At 33.3% G+C, this 12,191-nt stretch overlaps 1 protein-coding gene across 1 annotated transcript; it reads right to left on the bottom strand.

Annotated features, from left to right (window-relative positions):
- Window positions 1–10,990: 10,990 nt before the first annotated feature.
- On the bottom strand, window positions 10,991–11,669 carry LOC145118615 (uncharacterized). The gene has a single exon (XM_079054311.1). The coding sequence runs from the start codon at window positions 11,610–11,612 to the stop codon at window positions 11,052–11,054; it is 561 nt and encodes a 186-aa protein (XP_078910437.1). The 5' UTR covers window positions 11,613–11,669; the 3' UTR covers window positions 10,991–11,051.
- Between the last annotated feature and the right edge of the window lie 522 nt (window positions 11,670–12,191).

Genomic DNA, 12,191 nt, shown 5'->3' with positions numbered 1-12,191 from the left:
CAGGCTTTCAGCCCTGTCTTTGTATTCTGTTAATACCAAAGTGATGCTTATGTCATACACTTCATGACTAAAGGCTACATACCAGTACCCAAGTGATGCTTATGTCATGCACTTCGTGGTCAAAGGTATAACTCATTATCATAATAACATGGGAAAGCACATTGAACATATAACACATAACATAAAATTATCCCTATATTGAACTCACCGTGAAATAACCGAGGATTAAATGATAATTTGGGCGGCACTACGGCTCTAAAATATGGCTTTCTGTGACGAAATCGGGAATTTTAGATGAAATTCGGCCTTACATGGGCAGATTTTCGGCTTGTAAATATAATTTTCTCGGGAACTTCGGAGCGTCGGGGCTTGCTTCGGGTGTCGGGAATGATACCGGGACTTCGGAGGTTTAAAAGTGGGCTAAAAATGTGAAAGAGGGTGAAAGAGATCAAAAAATGTAACATAAATCCGGAGACCCTCGGTCTTTATTTATAGGGGACCAAAGTTGTTGACTACGCTGGGCGTAAGTCCTCTGTACGATGGGCGTACTGCGAGACGGCCATCTACGCGGGGCGTAGTCCTCGTACGCGGGGCGTACATGCGATGTGTCATCAGATCGGGCCTCGGGCTCGGACGTGGCTGTCTTATCCGATACGTGTGCCTCGTGCGAAGAGAGAAGGACGTGGCCGACTACGGGTCACATATATATGAAGTACGCTGGGCGTACGTAACGAAGTACGTTGGGCGTATTCTTTGGATAAGGCTTCGAATTTTCATTTATTTTTATTTAAAAAACTTCAAAAATTCATATCTTTTGCGTACGAGCTCCATTTTGACGTTCTTTATATCCACGCGTAGGTGAGATTATACTATACAACTTTCGTTTAGATTCCGTCGGCTAATTTTGACATTATTTTTAATGTTATAATTTTTAACGGGCCGGAACAGGAAAAGTCCATTAAAAATTCATAACTTCTTCATCCGACGTTCGTTTTCTTCTGTCTTTTTACCGTTGTACTACTATTGACGAGACCTTCGATTCTAGTTTAGGTTGCGTTGGCTAAAAATCACTCGATCTTTATTTCGAGTTTTTAGCTGTCTACTACTATACCGAAACTTAGAAAAATCATAACTTCCTCATACAAAGTCAGATTTGGACGTTCTTTTTATGAAAATTATCGGTTTAACAAATACTACGACTTTCATTTAGATCATAAGGGCTAAAAAGTAGTTTATCGAAAACTCACTTTTTACGTCATACGGCGTCGTGCCAGTTCTTTACAACTTTCAATAATAAAATTTTACTTATTTCAAATTTTATATTTTCGTTAAATGTTGATATTTGATTTTTAATTGGAATCTCATAAGACTTCCAATATTTTCTGAGTGATTCTAAACATAGTTTTACTTCAATTCTAGTAAAAACTATCTGTTAGAACTCAATACTCAATATCACATAATATTATTCATTACAAAACACGATTTCAAATCGTGTATGTTACATATTGTCCCTAATCCCATTTGGAATAATATTCTAATACAATAGTCACGAAAGAATAACTTATTTGGCTAACATATAGATCTATTATAATAAATGAAAGTTTTTTTGCCACTTGTCACACTCTCATTCAATTTACCAAATGTCATTTGTGGTTATTTTGAATTAATTTTTATTCCACATGCCATTTTATTGTTTTTTTATTTTATTAAATTCCACATAATATTTAAATACAATAATAAATGCATATTAATTTCCTTATTGAACTTTCCTTTTAATTTCAAAATTATTAAATTAAAGTTTCATTAATTTCATTTATTTATTTATCTAAATTATTTGTTTAAATTTAGAGAAAAAAGCATTTTAATTGTTATAATTCAATATTTTTCTATTTTTTATATAAATTCAAACTTCTCATATTTTTAAAATTTTATATTTAGTTTTTTTAAAATAAACTCATGTAATACATAGGTCTCACACCTAGTGTTCTAATATAACAAGTAACTAGTTAGGTGTTCTAATATAACAAGTAACTAGAAGGTCATGGATTCAATTCTTGATATATGAAAAAAATAATTATTTTCTGATTCTTCTCTTGTTCTTTTCTTTAACAACGTCAAATAATTGACCATTCTTTTGTTCTTTTCTTTAACGGTGTCAAATAATTGATCAAGTAACATTTTTAAAGATAAATGAAATATATTCTTTAAAGAAAAGATTTAACTTTGATTAATTGAACGAGTTATTTTTCATATTCTGATCGAGGATTTTTTCATACATTTGCAACTTGCAAGCTTCAAATTTCATGGATGCCTCGGCTTTTGCGCTTTTGCATTAGTGTTGGGCAACCTTTATTATTAATTAATGCATTTGATTCACATCATATAAAGCTTCAAATTCCATCGATTTCTCAGCTTTTGCTTTATTTTTGGGAAACCTCTATTATTACTACATTTGATCCAGTGTAATCGAGGTTGGTTTTGAGAATAATGAACCCTCCTCACAACCATTGAAAATTTTATTAAGGGTTGTGCTATAAGTATCCATTAACTAATTACCCATTAACTAATTTTACCCTCTAACATCAATCTAATCAACCTTTTACATTTATATCATTTTTTTCTTTTTCTTTTTCTTTTTTTTTTGTTTTTTTTTCTTTTTGTTTTTTTGTTGTCTTTTCTTTTATTTTTTCTTTTAATAATTATAATAATAATAATAATAATATTATTATTATTATTATTATTATTATTATTATTATTATTATTATAAATTTCGATAACCATATAAAATTCAGACAACATTTTAAAATTCGGAAAACATTATAAATTCGAACGACATTATAAAATTTGAACAACTATATAACATGGAACAAAAGTAAAGTTTGTTTTCAATCCGCATAACGCACCACACAAATGTAATAACCAACCAATTAATATATATGTGATAAATAAAGACAAACTTTGCTTTTGTTCCGTTTTATATAGTCGTCCAAATTTATAATGTCGTACGAATTCTAAAATTTCATCCGGTTTTAAAAACCGATTTATAAAATATAAAATAAAAAAGAATTAAAAACCGATTTTATATAGTCGTTCGAATTTATAATGTCATCCGATTTATAAAATGTTGTTCGAAAATTATAATAATATAATAATAACAATAATAATAATATTAAAATATATAATAATAAATAATTAAAAACCGATTTTATATAGTCGTTCGAATTTTATAACGTCGTCCGAATTATAAAATTTTATTCGAAATTTATAATAATAATAATAATAAATAAATAAATAAATAAAAACAACAAAAAAACAAAATAGGAAAAAAAACAAAAGACAAAAAATCAAACCAAGGGGGTGGAATTGGAAAAGGGAGGAGGGTACTTATACCCTCCTCCCTTTTCCAATTTCATCCCCTTGATTTGATTTTTTGTCTTTTGTTGTTTTTTTTCCTATTTTGTTTTTTTTTGTTGTTTTTAATTCTTTTTTAATTATTATTATTATTATTATTATTATTATAAATTTCGCACAAAATTTTAACATTCGGACGACATTATAAATTCAAACGGCTATATAAAATCGGTTTTTAAATGTTTTTTTATATTTTTTAATTACGGACAAAAAAGTCGTTCGAATTTTATAATGTCGTGCGAATTTATAATGTTTACCGAATTTTAAAATGTCATCCGAAATTTAAAATGTTGTCCGGATTTTTTCTGATTATTGAAATTTATAATAATAATAATAATAATATTAAAATATAAAATAAAAGGACAAAAATCAAAAAGAAAAAAAAAGAAAAAAAAATAATGTTAAATCAAAAGTAAAAAGTTGATTTGATTGATGTTAGGAGGGGTAAAATTGGTTAAGGGTACTTATAGCACAAACGTTTATTAATCCTTTTTCTTGTTGTTTGATTACAAATGACCTGACATAAAGAAAATTGTACGAGATAAGTTTCACTCATGTTTAAGCTTGATTCAAAATATTGCACGCCAAGTGTTCGTCAATATTCCTGAACAAAATTTCCCATCTTTTCTCTACCTATCTAAGTTGTTTTAATTTGAGTAAATTACATGAATGGTCTCTATGGTTTAGGGTAATTTATGCGTTTGGTCCCTAACTTATTTTTTAACTCGGAAGGTCCCTACTGTTTGTTTTTATTACGCATTTGGTCCCTGTCTTACTTAAAAAGACTATTTTGTCATTGATTTTTTAATTTATTTAAATAAACACACCTCCAACGCCACTCATCACCTTACCTTACCTAACCCAAATTTTTAATATTTAAATAGTAGTCTTTTTTAGGTAAGATAGGGATCAAACGCATAACAAAAACAAACAATAGGGATCAAACGCGTAACAAAAACAAATAATAGTTACATCCCGAGTTAAAAAAATAAGTTAATGACCAAACACGGAAATTACCTCAAACCATAGGGACCATTCGTGTAGTTTACTCTTTTAATTTTAATTTAATAGCTTAGAAAAGCTCAATACAACCCAAACTTTTAGTTGTTTGTAAAATCTTTATCTATACTAATATTATATTTCATAGATCAATAGACGTTGTTTTCAAAAAATTTAGTTTGTCATTCATAAATGGCTAACGGCGCAGCTTGTTGTCCGTTTGATTTTCGTTGATATGTATTGGCTTTTTATTCATGTTCATGGATATTTATAATAAAAATAATGCTATTAAATTATTAAAATTATTTATTGTTTATAATTTAATAAAATTAATTAAAATTTTGGATAAATATGATATTTTAAAAGTTTGACAAAACTGTAAAAATAGTCTCTATTGCAAAACCTAAAAAAAATCATACACAGGATCATTTTTACAATTTTGTCTATTTGTCCAACATAATCTAAAAATAGATCGAATTACTAAGATGGTCCCTATTGCAAAAAATTCACCTTTGGTCCCTAACATTTCGTTTGCATTCGGACCATTGTTATTGTATGATTTTGTTACGTTGTTTGTCCTCTTAAACATAAACAAAGTATATTATGCCCTTTATATTTTCTTTCTCATTTTTTTTATTTTGTTATTATTTATTAAATTAAAAATGTATTGATATAGATAAGTCCCATCACCACCATCTCTCAATGTCAGCCATCAACTACCACCATCCGAAAACGACCAGCCACCAGAAACCGCCACTAGTGACCGCCAGCAACCACCTGATCCACTGTCTACCTTCGGCAACCCCTGTTTAACAACCATAGTTGACATCCGACAACACCCCGATCAACCTCCACCGCTTATCTACGGTCGCCACACATAAATCAAAAAGAAATTGAACCAAAATCAAAAAGACCCTATATAATCACAATCAAAATCTGTAATCAAACCCAAACATCCTCTCCGTCAAACCACCACATCAGCCATCAAAATACCATCAACTACTACCCCCAACAGTCTTTACAAAATCAAAACCAAACTAGAATCACAATCAAAATAAGTATACAAAACCTGAAATCAAAATATGTTCCTGAAAATCATTCCAAAAATCAAACACAAAGTTTATTTGTCGATCTTTTGGTTCTGTGGGTTTCAAGAAATCTCCTGAACTGTTGATGTTATTGGCTTTTTTTGTCCATGTGCATATATATAGGTGGCGGAGGGAGAGTGGTGGTTTCATGAGAGGTTGTGGTGTTTCCAGCGCTATTGTCACCACTGGATTTACAACCAGAACTGTCATCTCCGCCACCTCCGCCACTTACATTAACCTCCCCACATCCTTCTATGCCATCTCCTCCGCCTCCAAGATATGTGTCCTCCAGCTCACTAGGAGCTCAAAAGACCCAGATGCAAACTACGATTTCAAAAAAAAAACGCAGATCTAGAATATGGGGAGGTTAATTTAGGTTTTGAAAGGAGGTTAATGCAAGGCATTCGTCACCATCTACCGACAACGATCTGCCCTCGCCGGTCTTCTGCACCACCAAATGAAAATGATGGTGTGATATAGTTGCAACTATGGTGTTAATATGTGAGATGAATGCATCGATGGTGTAATTTAGATGACTGCATCAATTGGTAGTAGTTCTCAATGGAGGTTTCCGCCAAAAGGATGGAGGCGGAGAGTTTGGTGGGGGTTGATGGCTCCAAGTGTGGTAAAAGAGATGAATAAGGTTGACAGAGGGAATTGGATGTGAAGTAGAAAAGGTTGGGTGTGGCCATATATAATTAAATAGTTTTTTAATAACTTTTGAATAAAGAAAACAATTAATATAATTAATAAGGTACTTTTGTCTTTTTAAGTTTATCAGGACCAAAAAAAATCATACCACAAGGACGGTGTGATTGAAAAAAAAATATATAGGGATCAAACACAAAATCTTTATAAATGATAGACACGATTTCAGTAATTTGTTCTTAAAAATATTATATATACCATTCATAAATTTTCAATATATCATATTTGATCAAATTGTTTTTTTCAATATTTTATAATCATTTTAAATTCATAACTTTATTATGAGACCATTATACCAATATTATATAAAGCTAAGTTAATATAAGACAAAATTGCAAAAATAGTCCTTGTGGTATGCAAATTTTTGGGGTTTTAGTACAAACCCCGAGTTTTTTGGATTCATGGTCCTTTTGGAGTGGTTTGTATGTGAAAATAGTCTCTCCGAAAATTGAAATGGCTATAATACCCTTGGGGAAATTAATTTTTCATTTTTCTTTCATTTTAATATTTATTTATTTATTTTAACAATTAAAAAAATAATAAAGGACCTCTCTCTCTCTCTCTCTCTCTCTCTCTCTCTCTCCCCATGGCCAGTAAACAAACAAGATCAGAGGCTGGTCAAAAACAATGATGATCTCTTTTTTGAGGATTTTTGTCAAACACCTTGTGTGCGAGATTCAACACTCCACTTCAACATGTAATTTATTAGTAGAACTGTAGAAGCATCCCATTTCTGATATACAACCCAAACCAATGAAAAATTTTCCTTTGTTACCTGGACTTCTAAAGATTCCCTGAAAATTGGACACTAAGATTGTTGTTATCTAAAAATAAAGGTAATTGTTGCTGGCCTTAATTTTAATTCGAGAATATCTTGTAAATCCGTGCTTGGATCGTCACCTAATACATGCCTTTATTCCTTAATCCATCCTCTCAAACAGCTCTCATGCTAGTTTATTTCTGATCATCTCAGCTCATACATGAAATTAAGATCACGTTACTGGTAAAAAGAAGACGCTATGGGAGGATGTCGACAGAGACGATGATCAGTAGGGAAAGGTGGGAGGCTAATTATCGAAGCACTATGAAAATTGATAGAAAAAACAAAAAGAACTTTCACTTGTAAAAGTTATCTTCAGGGTATAACAAAAGTGTGGATTTATATATTCTTGGACACTTTGAGAAGTTCAAAAGGCTCCGGCTCCGGTTTCACAATGCTCTGGTGGGTTTGGTTCTTTTCGTGGTCCATCATGATCTTCCTCAACCACCTGCAACTTTGATTTTTGATTTAGGTTATGATCAGTTCTTGAACACATAACAGGTGCATCTCGATTTATCCTTTTACCCCTGAATTAATCGGAGCAGATCACCAGTAATGGAGGAGTGATGTTTTTTTATCGTCTTCTACCCACTCCTCTCGTCTTCCAGGTCCAAATCAACGACCCTCTCTGATGTCCAAACCCCGTTCCTCATCTTGCACTTACATCCCCTCTCACCGCCTCCTTCTGAAATCACCCATCAAGAACCCTTTGTACTTTCATTCGTCACTTGCAGATCACACAGACTCTCCATCTCCCCCTTTAGCTCTATCAATAAAAAAACCGAATCGAGTACCAAAACATTTCTCTTTCCTTTTGATAAACCCCAACACACCACCAATTTCGTTACTTTCGTATTATCATCCTTTTTGCTAATCTGATTTTTAATGGCTTTGAGTTATAGGTGAGGTGGGGAGAAGAAGATACGTGGGTTAAGAGAGAGAGAGAGAGAGAGAGAGAGAGAGAGAGGCCCAAATTAATTAATTATTTTCCTTTTCATTTAAATTAAATAGAAAAAAAACATAAAAAATAAATCAGAAGGGCATTATAGTCATTTCAGTTTACCGAGGGACCAAATCCGCAACGAAACTAGCTCAAAAGGACCATTAATCCAAAAAAGTCGGAGTTTGGACTAAAACCCCAAAAAATGCATACAACAGGGACCATTTTTGCAATTTTGTCGGACAAATAAGATATTTTGATATTTAATGAAGATGTATACGAAATTGTCTAACATGGTGTATTATGTAGGATACTATCTGAACAATATGTAAGACATCTACATTTAACCTCAAAAGTGAAAACCATAATTAAGAGCTATTAGCCATAATACCTAACTCCTAACTAAAGGTGCACAAAAGTTTGGTCCGTTTCAGAAGAAATCTGTCTGGTCCAAACCAAGGGTTAAAAAATTCCAACATAGACAGACGACTTTTATTAGAAACAAAATGGGCTTTCAACACCATTTTCGATCCATGCAAACCCAGGCTTTAGATTAATGTCTTTCCCCTATAATTTTATAAGTTTAAAATATAGGGTAAATTACACGAATGGTCCCTATGGTTTTAGGTAATCTGCGTACTTGGTCCCTATAAAGAATTTTTAACTCGAAACGTCCATGAGGTTTGATTTTGTTGCGTCGTTGGTCCCTGACCAACTTAAAATGACCAATATACCCTTATGTTTTTACTTTAAGTGTTTGTTTATTATTAATTTTAATAAATATATATAAAAGAAACTTTTTAATGAATGTGGGTCCACCAACCACCAACCCTTTCATCTCTCCCATGGCATCATTGGCCTCCTCACATCTCCTCCTGCAACACCACCGACGACCACACCATCAGTCTCTTCTACCACATAATCACAACCATCGTCGGAAAATAGATACCGGATTTCAAAATTTACAAACGTGAGATAAAATGAAAAGTAAAATCCTCATCAGAATATTTATATTGGGAACCAAATTTGCATAAACCAAAACTTATACCAGAAACCAAAATCAAAAGCAAAATTGTCAACTACAAATACAAATCAAAATGAAAAACAAAATCCAAAAACAAAGTCATTAAAACCCTAAACCAAACTCAAATCGATCTCTAAAGATGAAAAGTCACCACTCCTTCACGTCCTACGACTCCGCTGAAACAAAAAACAATGCCAGATGAAACAGATTTTTGAGGTAGAGTGGATCTACATAATGAAATTGAAGTTTTTATCTCCAAAAATCGATGTCATGGTTGATAAGAAAGTGCAAATCGACATTGACGATCAGAGTGCAATGGTGGTGGAGGGGACGGTGCAGATTGACGGCGTTGAACAGAATGCAACAGTGGTGGATGGGAGGCTGCGGATCGACTGAGGTGGTTGTCTGGTTATGGAGGACAACGATGTTTTGGTTATGATGGTGGCTACCGGCCATGGTTATGGTGTTGGTTGCCATGACGTTTGAAGTAGTTAGGGTTTTGTATCTTATATTAAAATGGGAGATCGGGAGAGAAAAGGGGGGATGTTGGAGGAATCCTTATGACCGAATGTCACAGCAGAATAAGGGGTTGGAGTGGGGCCCACATAGTTTTTTTAATTTAAATTTATTTTTCTAATAAGATTATAATTAACAATAAAATAAGAAAGGGTATAAATGTCATTTTATGTCTAGACACCAACCCCAAAACAAAAACAAACAACATGGACGGTCCGAATAAAAAATTCTTTATAGGACCAAAACGCACAGATTACCTAAAACCATAGGGGTCATTCCCGTGGAATATAATTATAACAATAATTTTTTTTCCTCATTTTTATAAGGCATAAAGGTTACCTAGTTATGAATTTTGAAAAGCAGACACGATGCATTGTATTGTGTTATGTAATTTATAACCTTTAAAACTAACAATCTTAATAAATAATGTTTATAATAAAATCATACTAAACGAACCAACCAGAGCAGACCAAGACATTTTGGTGATGCTCATATTTGGAGTAAGTTTGATGTGGTAGTGGTACACTCCACAATTGTACCTACATCCTTCCCAAAACTTGGACCAAATTTCATGCCGTGCTTCTGCCAACAAACGGCTGCAAAGAAACTATTCTATTTTGCTTCGCAGTTCGCTTTATATATCTACAAACAAAATGCCTTCTCGCTTGTTTTATACCTTAGAGAACTAGAGTGCTGAGTATGTCTTAGAGAGAATAACAGGAAAATGCCAGACTTGCAACGTATAGAGAAATGGAGCTGAGAGAGAGAGTTAAACTGACATGTTGAATGGTTAATTCTCATTAATATACAAGTATGTTAGTTGTTATTACAAAACGACAGAGTGCCTTCCAGTCCACCATATGTACATCTCATCAGAAGATGTACATCTCATCCTACTTGTTATAACAACCTATCCCAATTTCACTAACACTGAAGATTATGAACACCCAAGAGAGGTGTAAAATGACCCAAAACATACCTTTGTGCATCTCTTGTAACTTCAGAATAGGAACTTAGAATGTAACCACCCTACCTACATACAATTGACCAGATCTACAAGGGGTTTAAGCCAGGGTATGGACGTGCATCTTTTGTAACTTCAACAAGTGAAAAAAAAAATTAGTACTTATAATCGTAATACATACATATCTGAATTATAATCTGGTTTAAAACTCCCACACACCCAACCCTCCAGTCATGTCCAAGAAATAAATTGGGCTAAAAATACCAAAAAAAACGACTCACGAGTATCAACAGTCTCTCAAGCTATATTGATATATTCTATCATGAATATGATATTTGCAAGAATTCAAGTCATGGTTTCCAAATTCATGCTTTCAGTGTCCTATTTCTAACGACCATATGTCTATCCTATAAGCACCATTGAAGAGCAGAAAGTCCAAAAGATTACAGATATCAACAGGTATTTGAAAAGAAACCTACCTGTACTGTGACATGAACATAGCATTTGATATGTTTAGCAATTTCTGCAAGCATAACAAGTTTTATTATCTTGGAGTAGTAAATATAACAATTATAAATGTTCTATTTTTGGGGAACTAGTTTTTTTGATGTTTCCTTTTTAGCATCATCATCGGAATCGCCATCGCTGTCATCATCCTCGTCGATGTCAGAGGAAGGAGAAGGGTCGAGTCGAGCTGCGTCAATTGCCCAATTGATTATCTTCGAAACTTCATCTTCTTCGTCTTCGTCATCAACTATGCCCAAAATGTCATCTTTCACATCATTCCCCTGAGTAGAATTAGACGTAGATGTTGCTTTAGAAGGAGCTTTAAGAGCGGCGAATCGTGCAAGCAGATTATCGAAATCTTCATGATCGGCAGTGATTGCCTCTTTAGGGATGGATTTGGAGGGTTTGGCTCTAAGAGCTTGAAGTCGACGATCGAGATCTGGGTCTATTGCGTTGGTGTGGGAGGATTCGGGTAAGAGATCGAACTTGGAGTTGGATTGGGATTTGGATTTGATGTGAGAATTGACGGTGAGATTGAGGAGAAGGTCATCTTCCGTCAATTTCAGCAGCTCATCAACTTCATCTATGGCGTCCGGTTGGTTCTTTTTTCCAACACCGCCTCTCTTCCTCCTCATCGTGGCTGTTATACCCTTTCCTGCCGCAGATATTCCTCAACTTCCTTTATTATTATTTTCTTAGACTACTGCAACCGTTATTGTGCCTCGCACGTGATAACGCCAATCAACACCGTCCCTCCCTCCCGTTTACACCCGTTTACATGTTAAAGGCTTTCGCGTTACTTCCCGTTACCACCATCACATTTGGTAACAGCGTTTTTTTTGTTTTTTAGCCTAGTAACTCGTGTGGGCGTTGCCCACACACACCTCTCTTAGAAAAACTAAATTGCTTATTTAAGCAAACCAAAATTTTATTTGACAAAATTATAAAAATGGTCCCTGTGGTTTGTCAATTTTTTTGGTAAAGTCCAAAAAAAAGTTTATTAGCAAAAAAGGTCCTTATTTAATGGTTTTTTTGTGGTTTTGGTCCCTACTTTGTTAAATTTAACAGCTTGACTGTTAAGTTTTGACAAATGACGGATTTACCCTCTGGGACCATTTCTGCAGTTTTATCTTTTTACCAAACTATAAGGACCAATATGAAATTTTTTTTTTCATTTTATTTAATTATTGTATATTAATTCTTTAATCAATTCT

This window comes from Lactuca virosa, chromosome 6 (assembly GCF_052849685.1).
Source record: "Lactuca virosa cultivar CGN04683 chromosome 6, Lactuca_virosa_CGN04683_v6, whole genome shotgun sequence".
NCBI classification, from domain to species: domain Eukaryota; kingdom Viridiplantae; phylum Streptophyta; class Magnoliopsida; order Asterales; family Asteraceae; genus Lactuca; species Lactuca virosa.
The sequence above is the reverse complement of the archived record's forward strand: the minus strand, read 5'-3'. Positions and strand labels throughout refer to the sequence as shown.

Coding starts and splice junctions, on each gene's coding strand:
- LOC145118615 (XM_079054311.1), bottom strand. CDS start 11,612: ATGAGGAGGAAGAGAGGCGGTGTTGGAAAAAAGAACCAACCGGACGCC.